A 20,658-nucleotide genomic window follows, 5' to 3' on the forward strand; every position below is an offset into this window, starting at 1 on the left:
CACCCTGGGCTGGTGGCTGATTGGTGTATCCTCAGTCGGGTGTCCTGAGTTCAGTCTGCTGATGATCCACGCTCCACTCTACCTTCCTTCATGCCTCCCAACTATGAAATAGTTAAGGGCGGGACACGTGCACGCACTGAAGGCGTGTGCCCGAAATGTGGGGGTGTGGACTGGTAGCAAGAAGCCATGACCTACAAATCAAGGGGGAGATTCTCTAAACAAGAAATGCGGTAAAAACCCCGTTATCGGGGTTTTTACCGCATTTTGGGATGCTGTAAGCATCCCCCGCCGGGTTAACGCGGCGGGGGGCATCGCCAGAAAAATCTGGCGATGCCCCATAGAAGCCAATGGGCTTCTACCGCATCCCTCCGCCGTCCCGCGCCGACCCCCGCATCGCCCCCTCACCTGTGTCCGGGCAGCACAGCGCAGTGCTGCCCGGACCTGTGACCTCCTCCCTGCACTGATCCTCTTCCGGGTGCAGGGAGGAGGAGAGCCCGGCGCAGCAGCAGCAGCGCCGGGTGTGTGAGGGAGGGGGGAGCCGCCGGGACCTGCTGGGACCCGGCGACTCTCACCGCAAAGGACAGCTCTTAATGCAAGAGCTGTCCTTTGCCTTAATTATCGCATATGTTAGAACATATGCGATAATTAAGTATGCGATGGGCGGCGAAGGGGGGCGGAGATTCTTAGAGAATCTCCCCCCAAGTCACTCCCATGAGGCCATGCCACTGTTTTGCAACTGTAGGCGCATGGCCAGTGACTCTGTGAGCTGCCAATATTTAAGTTTTAATAAAGTTACATGGGGAATTAGAACCATCACTGTCCACAAAGCACCTTGCTGCTGGCCCACAGAGCTGACTTGGGAAGAGAAGACTCCTCATCTGCAGCATCTAACATGCAAAGATGATCCCCTCGGATGGCAGCTGTGACAGAACCTGGTGTAACCGGGATACAAATGAGTCAATCACTGTGAAATATAGCTAGTTGAAGGCTATCATACATCCCAGCATGACCCTCACCAGGAGGGACACAATGCTCTGCTCCTGGGCTGCCCTCCTAATTACTGATTACCATCACCTGTGGTGAAACACCTTTCTTATCAATAAACCTGTGTGGTGCTGGCAACAGGGAAGTCCAGGAACAGAGCATTGTGCCCCTCCTGGACTGGGGCATGTTGGGAGGTCTGCAATACTGCTGTAACCCATAGCTCCAACATGAGCCTGTCTAGAAGGAACACAATGCTCTGCTCCTGGGCTGCCCTCCTAATTACTGATTACCATCACCTGTGGTGAAACACCTTTCTTATCAATAAACCTGTGTGGTGCTGGCAATCTTACAGTAACAGGGAAGTCCAGGAACAGAGCATTGTGCCCCTCCTGGACTGGGGCATGTTGGGAGGTCTGCAATACTGCTGTAACCCATAGCTCCAACATGAGCCTGTCTAGAAGGAACACAATGCTCTGTTCCTGGGCTGCTCTCCTAATTACTGATTACCATCACCTGTGTTGACACACTTCTTATCAATTACCCTGATTAACACAGGTGCTGGCAATCTTAAATGAAGAGGGAAGTCCAGGAACAGAGCATTGAGCCCCTCCTAGAGAGGGTCATATTGGGAGCTATGGTACATGAGGTGTCTTCCAGTACAGTCAAAGGAGGGAAAGGTTACAAGTGGAGTACCCCAGGGATCTGTACTTGGACCGGTGCTTTTTAATATCTTTATTGGTGATATTGCAAATGGAATTGAGGGTAAAATGTGCCTTTTTGCAGATGACACAAAGGTATGCAACAGGGTAGACACACCAGGAGGGGTAAAACAAATGATTGAGGATCTAGGCAGATTAGAGAAATGGTCAAGAGAATGGCAACTACAGTTTAATGCCAAAAAATGCAAAATCATGCACTTGGGTCTCAGAAATCCAAAGACTAAATATAGTATAAATGGCACTATAATGGAAACTACTGAGGAAGAGAGGGATCTAGGTGTCACTATTTCAGGGGACTTAAAAGCAGGTAGGCAATGTAACAAAGCAATGAAGAAGGCAAGTCAGATGCTTGGTTGCATAGGGAGAGGTATCAGCAGTAGAAAGAAAGAAGTAATAATTCCACTGTATAGGTCATTGGTACGACCTCACCTAGTGTACCTAGTCCCATGGTGGTTTCCCTTTAGTGCTTTAAATTTGCACTAAACTAGATGATATAATTTAAAAAAAAAACCTGGGTTACCTATAGCCTGCATAGCTCAGTGGGCTAGTAGCTGCTCTCTATACTGGCAATCCTAGTCTGGTCCCCGGTTCTAGTCCCATAGTGGTTTCTCTTTAGCACCTTGGATCCCTCATGGATGATGAGAAAACCTTCGCCGCTTCTTATGAGCTGGCGCCCTCCACACTGCATGCTCCCCCCTCACCACTTACCCTGCATGCTCCCTCCCCCAAACTCTGACAGCGATGGTCGTATCCTTGTAGCTAAGTGTCTCGTGTGGTGGATGTGGCGGATGCTCCGCAGCAGCCCTGATGGTGTATAACGCACAGTCAGAGCGTGCGAGGAGCGTCCCCCGAGCTAGGGTGTTCCCGGATAGGGCCGGTAGGGAGAGCGGCTACAGCAGAGCTAGGTGGGCTTTTATTGTTTTCTAGCACTAAGCAAAATCATTACACCAACAAAATCCTCTGTTTATACCATTGAGCAGAGAACAAACCACTGTGGGATTCGAACTCCAGTCTCCACCACCATGACATACCAAGTACCTGCCGATATACTGACTGAGCCATGGGAGGTGTTACTAGAAGCAAGAGATTTTCCGTAATGTTATCATCTAGCCTAACAACAGTCTATAGAGTAACATTACAGCTAGCCTTGTCCTCTGCCATCACTGGTCATGTGTTATATCCTGTGCTGGCTCACTGGGCTAGTAGCCCGATACTGACCTGGTCAGTGATGGGGAGACCAAGGTTCTAGCACCAGACAGTTTTTTTTTTAGTTGGGAAAATTCTGTATTGGTAGAGTAAGTAATAAAAGTACAAGGCGTCATTTCTCTGTATCAGGTGCTGGCTCACAGCCTAATCCTACACTTATTCTGTCACCTGTGCAGATTCCTTTTTTAGTACTATAAATTCTAAATATAATGTCATCTGTTAGTAAATGTGCAACTTATCGCATAAACTATAATGCTGAACAATCCATCTTTTGTACATTTTCCCCTTACTGTCTATTACTGCTGCATTAGAGAGAGGACACTGAGACATGTAGCTGTATCTCGTTATGTTACACCATAAGCAGAGGGTTCTTCTTAGTATCTGGGATGTTACACCAGGTTCTAGGTAATCACTGATCTGTCCCAGCTGCCCAGTAGCTGTGTGCTCTCCTGCCAGCAGAGGGCTCTTCTTGGTATCTGGGATGTTACACCAGGTTCTAGGTAATCACTGATCTGTCCCAGCTGCCCAGTAGCTGTGTGCTCTCCTGCCAGCAGGGGGCTCTTCTTGGTATCTGGGATGTTACACCAGGGTCTAGGTAATCACTGATCTGTCCCAGCTGCCCAGTAGCCGTGTGTGTGGCACCCCAGGGGGTACCCCTTTTATTCCTGTACCCCCAGGTTGTTAACATTGCAGCCAATGCTGCCAGAACAGGTCCTTTCCCCTGTCAGCAGGGCTGTGAGGGGTTAACAGAGTCAGCTAGTGTCCCAGCTCCCCTGCAGACAGGAAACTGGAAGGTCAGAGGTGATCCCTGCAGCAGTGTGAGAGGGAGTGTGGAGAGAGGAGAAAGCCCTGTGAACTCCCTGTGAAAAAGAGCAGTGTGCTGGATATGTGAAGAGCAGCCCAGAGAGTAATGGGAGAGGAGGACAGCTTGTAGCTTGAACCTGGCAGCAGGCAGAATAGTGACCCTGCAGAGAGATAGAAGAGAACAGTGGAGAGGCACACATCGAGACCCATACCCCTGCACGTGATACAGAGAGCTGGGAGCCGCATGGTGGTGCATGGTGCACCTGGAGACACAAGAGATGCACAGCTGGTGGTTAACTGGCAGGAGCCAGCAACATATAAGGTACTGGAGTGCTCTATACCCCACCCAGCCTGTACCCATATTGCCCCATCACAGATCCCCCAAGTCACCCCCAGCTACAGGGACATTGTGTTGTCCCATTGCTGTCCTGAAAGCCCTGCACCAGCCATCCAGTGAGACTCCTTGCTGATAGAGCTTTATAAAAGAGAGTGCCTGAAGCCTGTCTTTTTGCCTTTAAATACAAGCGGTTACCCTAGGTAACGGGAATCGGCTTGTCCCTCTGAATGAGGATCGTTTTATTGATATCTCTAAAAGTAGTGTGCACACTAAGTTAGGGCCTAATTCGCTATTGAGGACTTGTTCTGCGTGGGACCTTTATTCACCCTCAGGGACTGTGTTGCACCCGGGACTACAGTTGAGCATGCATATGTGTCAGGTGTAGCGCCTTCTGGCGGACATATTGTGACATAGTGTTATATATGTGCTGTAGTGTTCTAGTGAGGTAATATTATTCTTGCACTTTGCGATTGCTATGATGTCATTTATTGCATAATTGTTCTATTTTTAATCTGGCCATTGAGTATTTACTACTTTAATTATTGTCTGTTTTGCATGTTGCAACCTTTTCATTGCTATTCATATATGTGTAAATGCACTGCAGCAACCAGTACAGGTATCTTCTTTCTAAATAAATATTTGTTGCTGCTAAGCATATTAGTATTGTCTTCTGTGGGTCTCCTTGGGTTGTCCTATCCCCTGCTACAGGTCTTCCAGGAAGAAGCGGGGAACATCGGAAGCAGGAGGATCCAGCTCAAGGTACGCCATCTTGCACCACACCGTGTCAGTGAGCCTGTCACACTTGGCGTCATACCGAACAGGATCGGACATGGAAGTGCATAAAGGCAACCCCACCGCATATGACCAGTCCATCAGTGAAATGTCTGTCGCACTGGATGGAATCATAAAGATGATGACGGAGATGAGGAAAACCCTAGCTGACCAGAGAATAGAACAGGAGGAATATGAGCATAGAAGATGGCGATGTGAATGTGTCAGAAGGCGCAGACAGCAGTGGAATCCCCCATTGAGGTCAGAACGACTACCCTCTGACCGAGTCATCGCATGCCCACAGACCGCGAGAAGACAAGTGAAAGGAGGTTCACCGGCAGTGCTTCAGAACACAGCAAGAACATCCGGTGTGAGACAGTCAAGGGATAGACCACGAACCAGACCAAGAAGAATTGCTGGTCGTGTCCTATGGTTTGATGTACCACGCGGGTATGGCTTTATTAAACGTGCAGATACCGGGCGTAGCTTGTATGTCCATTATACCGCCATCCAGCATGCTGACCCCCAAAACTGCTTCCGGAGCCTGAGCGACGGTGAGGCTGTCGAATTTGAACTGGTGAATGGGAGGAGAGGCATCAAGGCCGCCAAAGTGACTGGGCCGAATGGAACACCGGTGCTGCACTACAGACATGCCCCAGAGCAACATTGGCGCCACCCGCCTCATAGTGAGCCTCCACAGCACCATCAGCAAGGCTACCAGCAAAACAGGAATGGAGAGCAAGCGAGGGAAGCCAACGGCGAGAGTAGCAGTTTTAACGCCAACCCTCCTCGACCTGGACAGATGCCCCACCCACCGGAACCTGACATCATGAGGCAATGCGAACCGCCGAGAGAAAGTGAACAACCAGTCGTGCGGAGTGAGGCAGTCCATCAGAACTGGCAAGAAGCGACCAGGCCTCAACGTTCTCCAGAGCCAACGCGGGAGTATGTACCAAGAATGGATGATGCTGATTATCGGGCGGCGAACCTAGGGCCAAGAAATGCCAGAATTGTAGAACAGCAGAGAAGCCCTGAGATTGTGGTCCACATGGCTGCGACAGAGACCGTGGAGCTCTCAAAAGCAGAGCCAGCTATGCCACCACATGAATCTAAGGCAGAGGAAGAAATGCCATTGGGAGATGAGAAGGCCGAGACCTGTCCCACTGGATTGAAGCCTATAACAAATGGTGAATACACAACGATATCAGGAGAGGAATTTGCCATCAGGATTCAGCAGACGATACTGAGGTCTAAGAAGCGAGACCAAGAGGCAAGACGCAATTAGAACCGGTCGTACGCCGTGAGAGTGGGCGCCATCCATTTACAGCAGTGAAGCACCTGGACCGCAGAGGGATGGGAGTCCTGTGGCGGAGGGATGGTTGACCCAGGGAGCCCACATTAAATAATCAGGTGACAGAGAGGTAGCGATGTATATTTGTTGAATGTGTGTATGTTCACCGTTTTCTGTTGTCATTCAAATATTTTGTCATGGACATTGAAAGACTGTACTCAGGATTTAATGCCCCTGGTTGGTTGCCTGGGGACAGGCAAGTTTCTAGCATGGAGGTATGTGGCACCCCAGGGGGTACCCCTTTTATTCCTGTACCCCCAGGTTGTTAACATTGCAGCCAATGCTGCCAGAACAGGTCCTTTCCCCTGTCAGCAGGGCTGTGAGGGGTTAACAGAGTCAGCTAGTGTCCCAGCTCCCCTGCAGACAGGAAACTGGAAGGTCAGAGGTGATCCCTGCAGCAGTGTGAGAGGGAGTGTGGAGAGAGGAGAAAGCCCTGTGAACTCCCTGTGAAAAAGAGCAGTGTGCTGGATATGTGAAGAGCAGCCCAGAGAGTAATGGGAGAGGAGGACAGCTTGTAGCTTGAACCTGGCAGCAGGCAGAATAGTGACCCTGCAGAGAGATAGAAGAGAACAGTGGAGAGGCACACATCGAGACCCATACCCCTGCACGTGATACAGAGAGCTGGGAGCCGCATGGTGGTGCATGGTGCACCTGGAGACACAAGAGATGCACAGCTGGTGGTTAACTGGCAGGAGCCAGCAACATATAAGGTACTGGAGTGCTCTATACCCCACCCAGCCTGTACCCATATTGCCCCATCACAGATCCCCCAAGTCACCCCCAGCTACAGGGACATTGTGTTGTCCCATTGCTGTCCTGAAAGCCCTGCACCAGCCATCCAGTGAGACTCCTTGCTGATAGAGCTTTATAAAAGAGAGTGCCTGAAGCCTGTCTTTTTGCCTTTAAATACAAGCGGTTACCCTAGGTAACGGGAATCGGCTTGTCCCTCTGAATGAGGATCGTTTTATTGATATCTCTAAAAGTAGTGTGCACACTAAGTTAGGGCCTAATTCGCTATTGAGGACTTGTTCTGCGTGGGACCTTTATTCACCCTCAGGGACTGTGTTGCACCCGGGACTACAGTTGAGCATGCATATGTGTCAGGTGTAGCGCCTTCTGGCGGACATATTGTGACATAGTGTTATATATGTGCTGTAGTGTTCTAGTGAGGTAATATTATTCTTGCACTTTGCGATTGCTATGATGTCATTTATTGCATAATTGTTCTATTTTTAATCTGGCCATTGAGTATTTACTACTTTAATTATTGTCTGTTTTGCATGTTGCAACCTTTTCATTGCTATTCATATATGTGTAAATGCACTGCAGCAACCAGTACAGGTATCTTCTTTCTAAATAAATATTTGTTGCTGCTAAGCATATTAGTATTGTCTTCTGTGGGTCTCCTTGGGTTGTCCTATCCCCTGCTACAGGTCTTCCAGGAAGAAGCGGGGAACATCGGAAGCAGGAGGATCCAGCTCAAGGTACGCCATCTTGCACCACACCGTGTCAGTGAGCCTGTCACATGTGCTCTCCTGCCAGCAGGGGGCTCTTCTTGGTATCTGGGATGTTACACCAGGGTCTAGGTAATCACTGATCGGACCCAGCTGCCCAGTAGCCGTGTGCTCTCCTGCCAGCAGGGGGCTCTTCTTGGTATCTGGGATGTTACACCAGGGTCTAGGTAATCACTGATCTGACCCAGCTGCCCAGTAGCCGTGTGCTCTCCTGCCAGCAGAGGGCTCTCCTTGGAATCTGGGATGTTACACCAGGGGTGCTCTACTGCCAGCAGAGGGCTCTTCTTGGTGTCTGGGATATTGCATCATGTGGGATACACTGCTTACCTGACGCAGGACCTGGCATAGTCAACTAGCAGACAGGTGCTTTTTTTTTTTGCTGGTAGCAAAAATGGAGGCCCAGGTAGTAATATTTTGGTTGCTGTAAGAGCTGTAGAGAGGTGTCTTCTCTTCCTAAGACATAGGTCAGCAGCAATGGGAGTCCCTGCTTAAGTTCCCCAGAAATGGTGGCTTCTGTGTTTTTGCCTTCTATGGAAGATGGATGATGCTGGCAAAATGCCCCCAGTCAGTGAGGAGACCACCTGAAAAGGGTAGCAAAGTGGAGTGTAGTCCTGCATGCGGCTGTCCATTAGTGTTGATGTTGCGCTATAATAAACCAAGTGCAACACCTAACTCAGGACACCTGACTGAGGATGCACCAATCACCTACCAGCCCCGGGTGCCCGGTGTCATGTGGATCTATTACACAAGGTTGCGATGGGCCATGTTGGTGATACAAATCACACCACCAGCAGCTACATCACGGTATCAGGCAGCCTTGCTGCTGAGCTATCACACGACACAGCATATCCTGTGACTATTACCTATACCAGGGGTAGCCAACTCCAGTCCTCGAGAGCTACCAACAGTTAAAGTTTTCCAGGTCTCCTCACAGAAGCACAAGTGAAGTAATTAGCTCCACCTGTGGATTTTTAAAATGTGTCAGTCAGTAACGAGTGCACCTGTAGGTGAGCAGGAAAACATGAACTGTTGGTAGCTCTCGAGGACTGGAGTCGGCTACCCCTAATCTATATCAACCGGCAGCCAGGGGAAAACCCCATCACAACTACAAGCAGACAACCTCTCCACTAGGCATTGGATGTTGCACATGAAGCTGCTTAGCAAAGAGTCTTTTCTCAATGTCTTGAACCAACCAGCTGCAGCATTAACAGCATTAAGATAAATGAAAACCAGAAAGGATTCAAACCAGGACCCTCACTATTCTCTATGACTTTACTTTCCTTTCTATAGAGCAGTGGTTCCCAACCCTGGTCCTCAAGTACCCCCAGCAGTGCGTGTTTTCCAAGTCTCCTTGCAGAATCACAAGTGAAATAATTAGCTCTACCTGTGGATCTTTTAAAATGTGCCTGAATAATCTGTGCACCTGCCGGGTGACCTGGAAAACGTGCACTATTGGGGGTACTTGAGGACCAGGGTTGGGAACCACTGCTATAGACGTATTGATTTGATATCCCGCTAGATCTTAGCTCATTTTACAAAGCTTTAATGTAGACAATACTGTGCAATGTTGTAGAGAATTTCTTGAGATCACTGAATATATACTGTATACATCTTATTCTGTGGGTTGTCTGCTGAACATTGCCAAATGCGGACGTCAGTTTTCACCCCAGGACGGTGTAGAACCCTGTCCCATCAAACCTTCTTTTGACCTTTGGTTTTATTTTGTCTTTAGGAGCCGCTGTATTGGCACAAGAGGACGACCTGGCGATGTCTCTCCACTTCATGAACTTCGGGTCCAGCCCTTTCACCTCCGCTGAAGGAAAGCTGGACGGGTCGAAGCCCAATTTCATTGAGAACCCTCAATACTTCTGTGATGCCTGTGAGTTATATGTGAGAAACCTGCAAATGGCAGTAGATCTCTGAGGCAATTTACTAAGATGGGGTTTCTATTGAAGATGGGATGTTGCTAAGACCAAGCCCTTAGCAACCAATCAGAATCTACCTATTATTTATTTAGCATCTTCTAGAAGATAATGGATAGTATCTGATTGGTTGACATAGCACTGTGTCTGTTGGGAGCAAGTTGTTGCCCAACATGAGGTTCCAAAATCTGTTATTGAAGACCCCATTCATCAGAAACCCCAAAACTTCCACAGAGAACCAACTGTTTTTGATCAGAGATGAAATGTAAATGACTATTGGAATCTGAGGACAATTTACACTGGGCATGAGTATAGGAAAGGTCAACTATGGCTTTCTCTTGGCCAATAACGCTGATGTCTTCTACTCTACAGGTGTCCAACACATCAAGAGAAGAGACATTATGCCGAAGTGGGAGCTGGGAGAGGGAGCTTTTGGGAAGGTGTACCTGGCCGAATGCTACAACCTGACTCAGGACCACGAGAAGACTCTAGTAGCTGTAAAGGTGATGTGGAATTATTATTAGACTGTAAGTCCTCCCTACCAGGGTCCCCATCCCATGTCATTTCCCCCAGCACTATCCCTGGCACCACTGCCCCTTGGTTCCATACCCTTTTTCACTGGTGACTCTGATTTTGTCTCGCCGATTCCTATGTTTTGCTTATTCCCCTTACACAGCCTACTGGTGCTGGTATTTGTGGCAGCGCTGTAACATACAGCATCCTGTGCTGGGCCTGCCTCCTTCACGTGTGATGTCATGCACAGCCCGTGCCGCCAGAAGTGCCGGGCCAAGGTGCGCCCACAGAGCCTTCGCATCGCTCACCCATACCTACTTAAGACACTTATTTGTGGCCTTGTGCAACACGATAGGTGGAGTAGGGATGTTCACATGCAAAGTGTAAAATGTTGTACCTCCACCTGCAAACAATCCAGAAGTGTATGCAAGTTCTAACATGAACTTGCTGACAACTGTGACTATATAGCCCCTAAATTAGCAATTGTGCCACCGCATATGATGCGGACTCTATACCCAACTCTCCTTACTCCATTAGTTACTGTAGATCACATTTAAGACATATCGCCGGTTTTGAGATGGATGCAATTGTGGTCAGAGCTGTGATTGGTAAAAAATTGGCACAACCGCTGCATACTCAATGTCACATCTCTCAGGATTTGTAATGAGATGCCAGCCAATCACGACACTGACATTGTATAACCGCTAGGACGTACAATAAGCAAATCTGTATTCCAGAGGTTGGCCAACAGCTCAAACACTCGTCATCTGAAGCCACGCATGGCTAAAGTTGGCAGTCGAGTAGCGAAACGCATTAGTATCATTATCTTGCAGTTACAACAAAATATCCTATGAAACAGTGTCCAGACAGCCATGACATCACCAATCGTTATAAGAAGATGTGTGACATCATCGCACCAGAAGAGGAATCGTTTTAGTGATGAACAGACCAGTGATACTCTTATAATAGTTCAGTACTATCAGTAACGGTGAATATAGATATCGCCCTTGTTTCTGGTTGCAGGCTCTAAAAGAAGCCACGGAAAGCGCCCGCCAGGACTTCCAACGTGAAGCCGAGCTCCTCACTGTCCTTCAGCATGAACACATCGTAAAGTTCTACGGCGTGTGCACCGACGGTGAGCCGCTCATGATGGTGTTTGAGTACATGAAACACGGAGACCTCAACCGCTTCCTCAGGTCAGTTCTCTGCCGCACCCGCCATGCCATCACACCCAGCAGGCACCTGGTGCTATATAATGAAATGTGTTGAATGTCAGGGTTTGAGGGGACCACTGGCCCTCATTGATGGACCAATGTCCGCCTGTCAATGTCCCTTTAAAAAAAAAAAATCTTTGGCAGGTGTCCCGCACGGCTGCTGGGCTCACACCACATTACAGGCCTAATTTAGCATGGATTGCTAATTAGAGAATTAGCAAATGGAGTGATTACAAAACGACTGTGTACCATGTGCATGTGTGACAAGAAATAGCGACAGAAATAGCGCATGGATTGTAAACTCAATATGGCCTCACTTTTATGGAGAGAAAGCCGGTGCTGTGGGCGGAAACTAGAAGTTTTCTTGGTGTATATGAAAAAACACAGGTGTGTCTGAGTGTTTTTGAGGAGGGCTACAGGTAGGGCCGGTGCAAGGCACCGGTGCACCCCAGGCGGCAAGGGGGGGGGGCTCCGGTGAGCTCACCTGCTCATGCCACGGTTCCATGCTCCGGTTCCATGCGGACGCATCGCATCACAACCCCCCTCCCTCCCCCGCACGGGGAGGGAGGGGGGGGGGGGCTTAGGTTGCGATCGGGTGCGATGTGATGCTGCAAGGCGCCACTGGGGGGTTGGGATAGCGGGCAGACGGACGGTCGGGGGTGATCCCACTACATTACTCCACAGGGGGGGGGGGTCGATGCAGCGGTGGCCGCCTTGTCACTGGGAGGGGGGGGAGTGATAGCCACTCACCTCCATTTAGCGGGGTCCCTGCTCCCAACTACCACCCGCCAGTGGCCGGCGCCCTAGGCAAATGCCTAAAGCTGCCTAGTGGTGGCGCCGGCCCTGGCTACAGGCTGTGTTTGAAAAATGACAGGTAGGAGCCGATTGGTTTGTGGCTTCTCAATCTCCATTTTATCACTTTTCAAAGCTTAGTACATCTCGTCCTTTCACTGAATTCTCAGATGAGCCATCTATGCTGCATTCACCCTACATTTAAATAAATGATGTTTGAGTACCGATGACATTGATTTCTTCCCATGTATTTTTGCAATAGCCAAGAGATCCCTGAGCCGCTATGGGATGGGGCGGCTCTTCTATATGTATAATCATTTGTTCAGTTACATAAGAAAGTGGCTGAGTAATTCTTGTAACTGTAACACCATTACATAGACATGGGTTACAGGTGAATATACAGTACGGGGGCGATTTGAGCTTCCAAATTTGGCTATACAGTCAAAATCAGAAGTAAAGTCCCCCCATGGGTTCAGCATTGTAAGACGATATAGACTCTGCAGCAGTGCCAGATTAAGCCTTCAGGGGGCCCGGGGTACTTAGACAGGGGGGCCCCCTTGCACTTGTCATTACTGGACGCAAACTGCATGGGAGAATATTACACTGTCAAAACACAGAGTAAAGGCAGAATAAACTTGGTCAATGGGTAACTGCAGGGGATATATATACACACACACACACATACATACATACATACATACATACATACCACATGAAAAGCCTGTGTTTGTCCCTCTGCACCTTACTCTGTAGGAGACCTCAGATTCCTAGTGCTGCCTCTGATTAAAAACCCTCCCATGACTAAGCTGCTGCAGCTGCTGTTCTCCATGGGCCTGAGAAGCATGTAATGAGCTCCACCAATCAGAGCTCAGCACAAACCTCTCAGCCTCTGCCCTCTGGTGCAAAGTGTCATGGGACTTAGTCAACTCCCAGGAATGTTTGTTTTTTAAATACATGCCAACCACAGGGGGCCCCTAGCTAGAGGGGGGCCCAGGGGCACTGACCCCTTGTGCCTCCATTATAATCCGGCCCTGTGACTATACTGGAGGTTATTTACGAAGATGGGAGTTGTATTACACATGGGATGTTGCTATGAGCAACCAATCAGAATCTACTTATTTAATTAGCACTTTCTAGAAGAGAATGATTGGTTGCCCATAGCAACTGTATCCTATCTGAAATAGAACTCCAATCTTCGTGAATAAACCCCCATTGTAAGCAGTCTAGTGTTCTATTATAGTCAAATAACCGGCTCCCCCATCGCCCCCTGTAGCCCTCGCCCCGCTGTGGCTCCCTCACCCCCACATACACACTTGCCCATGCTGGTACCCTGCCAATGCCAATATCAGTGTTGGCAGAGATCTTTAAAAAGATAGTTTCATTTTAGCGGCACTTTAAATAATCTTATGTGGTAATTCACTATTAGAAGACATCCTCCAACCTGCGGTACGCTTTCCAATGGTCAACGGTGAAAAGGGTGACAGTTATTCGGGTGACAGGCACAAGGTAGACACAGCAAAAAGATTGACATGTTCAAACGGTCAACACAAATAGTTGAAGTATGGCGAGCGGACGTGGTACACTTATACGGTGCCCAGGTCGACCTAAACACCTAAAAAAACGTGAAAAACTCAAGTTGACCTTTTCCCATGTCAAGCTTTTGCTTGTGTCGACTTTTTTAAAATGTCGACTTACTGCATGTCAACCTTTTGCTGTGTCGACCAATAGTGGTCGATCGAATGACCGTTTGACCCATACCTCAACCTGCACGGTCATAAACACGTGTCATCATACACCTGGCCTTAATTTGCTGTGTGGCGTAAGACGCCTGGCGCAAGGTGTGTGGCTTAGGTTTAGTGGGGCAGATGTATGAACCAGCGTTAAGTGCAAAAATGCACTTAACGCTGGTTAACTGGGGGGGATTACGATTTTGCTAATGTATTACTAGCGCACCTAACGTGCGCTAGTGACAGCCCGCCGAGTTACGCTCGGCGGGGCTGTCCCCTGCAATCCCCCCCAGGGATTAACGGCCGGGGCGATGTATTAACAGCCTTCAAGGCGTTAAATCACCCCGGCCGCTTCGCCAGCTCAGGGCTAGCGTTGTCCTATCCCCCACTGTGGGGACAACACTAGCCCTGCTTCTGGCTCGGGCTGCGCAGGAGATCTCGCGTTTTTTGCGAGATCTCGCGCATGCCCATTAGAGACGGACCCGGGGGAGAAGCGCACTGAGCATGCGCAGGACGCCGGGGGAGCCGATAAGGAGAGCCGTTAACGCTGGGCATAACGGCTCTCCTTATCGGCTAGGGGGGGGTTAATACATTAGCAAATAACGGGTGCCTGCTTCTCCTCGTTATGCAGGAGAAGTGGGACCCGTTATTTCAGAAGCGCAAAGGGGGGGTTAGTACATCTGCCCCAGTGCCTGTTGCGCTTGTTTGGGCATCGTAAGCGCAATGCCACAAAGCCCAAGACTGCTCTGATTTAATCTGCGACACTTGTAGATCACTGTGCTCAACTGAGTCTAAATCTGTTTATAAAGCACAACAGAACTTGGCATAAGTATTCGCAGCCGCTGCCTGAATACAGACTCTGTCGCACACAGATTCACTAAGATGGGAATTCTATTGGCAAACATGGAATACGGCGAGGGGTTTTGACAGCGAGGATGGCTGTTCCTCGTCGAAAATAAGCCATCCTCGCCGTACAAACCCCCTCGCCGACGGCATTGAATGCACATCAAAGTCTTGTTTTCCTTTAGTTCTCACGACTTCCTAATATACGCGCGATTTTGTGGCCTCCCCGACCAGTAGGCAGCACCGTGAGAAGACTCCGCAGACCTGCTCCCTATTTCCACCGCCATCTCTACAGAGTCACTTCATCTAATGCCCCCTCCCCTCCCCACCCAAACTCCGTTCTGCCTCTTTTAGGAAGCCATCTCTCAGGCTAATGTACTCTTCCTTGCAATATTGATTAGATTAGCTGTCTGAGAGGCTTAAATAGAAGGAGATTGTCCATCAATTGGAATACACAGAGACTTTGATTGGCCCCGCAGGTATTAGACATAGACGTTGTCAGTGGCGTTCTACAGTGTCCGGGTTCTGATGGGGAGATGGCAGAGACACCGTGTTTTATGGTTATTGTTACACTGGGATTGTCAGAGGCCTCCGCCATGCGCGGAACCGGCTACGTACACCTTGGTGCAGTACATCTTCCATTGCGGTATAATGTGGAACGCAGTTATAGTGCAATTATTTTGGTTTTGTCACGTATAGCAGTTTATTTACTAAGATGGGACTTCCATTGAAGCTGGGATGTTTCCCATAGCAACCAATCAGAATCTACTTGTTATTTATTTAGAACCTTCTAGAAGATAATAGATTGAACCTGCTTGTTGCCCATAGCAACATCCCATCTCCAATAGAACTCCCACATTAGTCGTTAAATCCCACAGAGCCCAAGGAGAATATACAAAATAGAAAAAATGGTTTATGGAGCTACCAGATTCCATCTATGATCTTCTAGATTGCGTTAGAGAAATAATAGCTGGAATCTGGTTGCTATGGGCAACCACACCACCACTGTTTTAAAGCTTTAGTAAGGTTTTGGTGCCAGCCTGGAAGTAGGTGATATAGGTACCTGTGTATGTTATTCATCATCTCCAATATGGACGCCAACATCGAAATATCTTCTTCTTTCCTTCAGATCTCATGGGCCAGATGCCAAGATTCTGGACAATGGCAACGGGCAACCGTATGGACAACTCAACCTGACCCAGATGCTGCAGATCGCCTCTCAGATCGCTTCCGGCATGGTTTACCTGGCATCCCTCCATTTTGTCCATCGGGATCTTGCTACAAGGAACTGTCTGGTGGGCACCAACCTAGTCGTCAAAATCGGTGATTTCGGGATGTCAAGAGATATCTACAGCACCGATTATTATCGGGTAAGATCATCTCTATGTAATAAGGGCTCAGATGTACCCTGTATTGGCACATGTGTCGTCCTATCAGATTAGAATTCATGGAGAATCTGATAGGAAGATGAGTGCACAGATGCGGTCACTGCCTGATGGGCGGCGTGAAATCTGGTTCTTCTTTAGAACAGACAAATGCATCACCGGGCGACCGCTGCGGACCTTATGCTATTATGTCCGAGTCATCTTTGTTGGGGCAACGCCCCACCGCTCCGTGCACAAGTGCCCTCACACAAGGCGCAGGATTAGCATAATTCCAAATACAACACATCTCCGGCAATGCACCCATGACACTCCCCAATGCACCCAACTTGGTTGGCACCCAGTTGCGGATCTGTCCAGTAAAGGCCCCCATACACTTATTCCGTAGTTTTGGGCCGCAAAATTGGGTGAAATCGTCCCAAATCTTGCTCATGTTGAGCACTCGAGCTCTATCTCAAGCAATATGGTAAATTGTCATTTGCGCCCAGAAATTCCCAGATATTCATTGCAACCAGTCAGATTGGAAAGATCATTTTAAAGTTTGTACACACTGGTCGATATATCGGTATGTATAGATATTAGATATATATAAATATTGATGCACCATCGGTCAGTGGGTACCATCGATATATCGGTGAACAGTGTCGTTCACAGATATATCTCGTTGGCTGTGCAACACAGCCAATGCCTGTTATATTTCTAGATATATCACCGCATCTTTTTTTTTTACGGGGGATCCGCCTGTACAGCCGCACCAGCAGCCACCGGTGATTGACAGCTCAGTGGGTGGGCACTGCTGCCCGATCAGTCTGTAGATGAATCAATTGATGAATGGATCTATATCTACTAGTGTGTACCCAGCTTAAGACAGGATGTTATCACTTGTTCCATTTTACATAGTTGCAGTCAGCACACTAAAGTGGTGCAGACTTAATCAATTGCAGATGAGGATCTATTATCACAAAGCAACTCGCTGCCCTGCTCCTCATAGACCTGATATACAAGTGTCCCGTAAGTTACCTCCAGATTTAATTGCAAACTTTGGAACTACAGGGTTAAGCAGGTCAGTCACAGAATGCTAACATCGGGTAATTAATGTTAGGTTATTTACGCTACATTTACAGTTATTATCTCCAACCCTTACACTAATTTGCCTGGGTCAAAGCACTTAAGGAATAAATTGATTTAAGATCCTTCTCATGTATACTATAGAAGTCTATAATTTACTCAGTTTGGACTTGGACCCGGATCGTGTTACACCAGTAAATCTGTCCCCTACTAAATCAGAGGCATTTAATGCTCTTCAGACGGAGGCGGAGACTTCCTGGCCATTGCCAGCGTGGGATCTGACCGAACAAACTGCCCGGGATTGCGGAAGATAGTCTGTCAATAATGCACGCAGCACCAAGAACATTGCATGCCTCATAAGAACATACTATAAGGGGTCACATGCTTACTGCCAGGGATTTCTTGTGCTTCCCTGATAGACGCTAGAGGTCGAGTTGGACCTCTAGCATCAGTCTCCTCCAAGGCTATGCAGATCCCATGCAAATGGCGAGACCTAATAATGTATAATGGGTCCACACTGCACCTGTTTTTCAAATACTTACCCAACGGGGTCCAGCGACTGGCCACACTGCCATTTTCCGTAGATCTGTGCATGCGCAATGTGATCTGAGCAGGGCCGCCAAGAGAAATCCTGGGCCCCGGTACAACAACTTCAGCTGTTGACCCTTGTAAGTTCCACTTACCTACAGTAAATGCTTATTGCTATGTACTTCATGCTTGATGCCAGCGGTTTACATGCTCTGCCCGGGTTAACATACTCTTTGCCAGGGGATACATGCTCTGCCCGGGGTTACATGCTCTGCCCGGGGTTACATGCTCTGCCCGGGGTTACATGCTCTGCCAGGGGTTAACATTCTCTGCCAGGGGTTACATGCTCTGCCAGGGGTTAACATGCTCTGCCAGGGGTTACATGCTCTGCCAGAGTTACAGGCTCTGCCAGGGGTTAACATGCTCTGCCAGGGGTTAACATTCTCTGCCAGGGGTTAACATGCTCTGCCAGGGGTTACATGCTCTGCCAGGGGTTACATGCTCTGCCCGGGGTTACATGCTCTGCCCGGGGTTACATGCTCTGCCCGGGGTTACATGCTCTGCCAGGGGTTAACATACTCTTTGCCATGGGATTAACCTGCTCTGCCAGGGGTTACATGCTCTGCCAGGAGTAAACTCCCAAATCACATGGCGGGCTCTCAGCAGGCCCTGGAGTCAGAGAGCGGAAGGACCTCTGTAATGCTGCTGCCCCCATGCCGGCCCACGTCCGCACTCCCAATGCCGCCGCTGAAAAGTTGACTATGGCGCTCTCAAACCCGGTGCACTCACCACCAATTTTTTTAAAAACTGTGTCCCCAGACCCGCCCCCCCCTGACAGGCCTGGGCCCGGGTAAACTGTACCTGCTCCCCCCCCCTCTCTCGGAACCCCTGGATCTGAGTGCTCTACTGCTCAGACTCCACAATGCTGCTGCTGCGGAAATCATGGAAAACTGGCCGCCACAGCATTTTTTCAGAGATCTGCACATGTGCAGTAGGGTCTGAATGCTCTAGACCCCTCCTCTCTGAGCTGCTCGCGACACAGAGGAGTGGGCCGGGACACAGGAGGCTGAACACGGGCCTCCTCCTTAAAACGCACCTGGCAAGACCGCATGGAGTTTGCAGAGACCCAGAGCAGTACCGGCTTCCAAAAGTCACCTCTGGGACCTTGGTCGCATTGTTCCCCCACTGTTGTTAAGGGTAGAAAGTCAATGTACAAAACTGCTGCAACAAGGCAGTCCAATATACATTTATAAGGCTGATGCAAATACAATAATCATGGGATCATATAACTGGGATTACCGCATTTGACAAGTTTTGCAAACAGGACATTTTGGATGGGATATAATCGTTAAGTCGACCATATTAAGGTCGACATGCATAAGGATGACCGCTGAAGGTCGACAGGCCCTAGGTCAACAACTGAAATAGGTCGACAAGGCTAAGGTTGACAGAGTCCGAAGGTGGACACAAGCATTCGGTCAACAATGGGAAGGTCGACAGTCAAAAGGTTGAAATTAGTTTTTCACCTTTTTTTAGCCGACATGTACCGACAGGCGGTATTTCACGCCCTGCCATCCACTATGGCATGGTGGTAGAATATAATAGTGTGCCCAGAGCATGGAGAGCCAAGCGAGGGGATGCGGTACCCATGCCGACTGTGTCAACATTCGGGACAAAAACATGAAAACCTCATGTCGACATTTTGACTGCTTGTGTTGACCTCTGGCCTTAGCCTTGTGGACCTATTTCAGTTGTCCACCTGAGGCCTGTCTACCTTGAGTGCTCGACCTAAATTGGGTCAACCCAACGAGCCATACTCTTTTCCGCTAGGCCTAGGGCGTCCCCTGCTAGGTACGGCACGGTAGTCCGCCTCTCCTGCAGATCTATCCATCGGAACCACGGCCTGCACCGCTGCCATGATCAGCAGAGCAAAGTGTATAGTAGCGGCAAGCCATGCTGCCCAGATGCCGCAGGAAATCACTATTAGTATAAGGTAGAAGACTTGGCCGTGTCTACACTCGGTCTCTCACAACACATTATGAAAATAAGATGTAGGAAAAGCCCTGTTCAATTAGGATTTCTGCCTGATGGTTATCCTAATAAAAAGCCATTGTGTTTATGAGTAACCGATACCATCAAGCCTTCAGCTGCCATGTGCTGGCAGGTGGCACTGGTCCAGTCTGAGTTTTATGGCCCACACAAACCTTAAGTAGCTGCCAGACGGAGAGTTCATCCATCTTCATGGTGTTCAAGGGCCCTAGCGGGAGTTGAACTTGTGACATCCTGCATTGCCCGGCCGCCTTCTTTCCCTTTTAGTTCTCATAAGCTGCCATTCTGTAGGGGCTGTATTCATATTTAATGCAGGCTGGTGATGGGAAGAAAAGAAAATCACTTAGTGGATGGAAAATGCCTTATTCCAGGGAAATATACGTAAGGCGAATGGCGGTGGTCTGTCTCCTATCTTAGGGAGGCTGGGTCATGGTGTCAGTTCATTAACTATCTGTTGCCCAGCGAAGGAGACGGCAATGTAAGATAAAAGGCTTCACGTTACCCGAACTGGTTATTGTCCGCTAATGTCCTGGAAACCACTTCCACCGTCCTGTCACAATCCATGCTCAATGGGAATAGACACACGCACAGGAAGTTCACTACAATACATACAATATTGTATTATGTACAATACATGAAACATACAGTCAATGCATACAGAGATACTGTATAGAAGGTTTCGTAAGCTGTGTCTAGTAATATGAATTTACACTTTTTGTGTACACACATCATTGTGCGCCACTGACTGCCCTCTGCGGGGGAGGGAGGGACCCAGGAACTGCCCTCTGAGGGGGGGGGGGGGGGGGGCCCAGAGACTGCCCTCTGGTGGGGGGAGGGACCCAGAGACTGCCCTCTGGTGGGAGGAGGGACCCAGAGACTGCCCTCTGGTGGGGGGGAGGGACCTAGAGACTGCCCTCTGGTGGGGGGAGGGACC

The 20,658-nt window shown here is 49.0% G+C and overlaps 1 protein-coding gene across 1 annotated transcript in view; it reads left to right on the top strand.

The window, feature by feature from the left end:
- Positions 1 to 20,658, top strand: part of NTRK1 (neurotrophic receptor tyrosine kinase 1) — a 99,341-nt gene that overhangs the window by 70,752 nt on the left and 7,931 nt on the right. Inside the window, exons 12-15 of the mRNA XM_083167414.1 lie at positions 9,419 to 9,565; positions 9,981 to 10,111; positions 11,145 to 11,317; positions 15,827 to 16,067. Of these exons, the coding sequence (XP_083023540.1) occupies positions 9,419 to 9,565; positions 9,981 to 10,111; positions 11,145 to 11,317; positions 15,827 to 16,067 (692 nt within the window). The remainder of the gene's footprint in view (positions 1 to 9,418; positions 9,566 to 9,980; positions 10,112 to 11,144; positions 11,318 to 15,826; positions 16,068 to 20,658) is intronic.

This window comes from Crinia signifera, chromosome 12 (genome assembly GCF_055691185.1).
Source record: "Crinia signifera chromosome 12, ASM5569118v1, whole genome shotgun sequence".
NCBI lineage: Eukaryota > Metazoa > Chordata > Amphibia > Anura > Myobatrachidae > Crinia > Crinia signifera.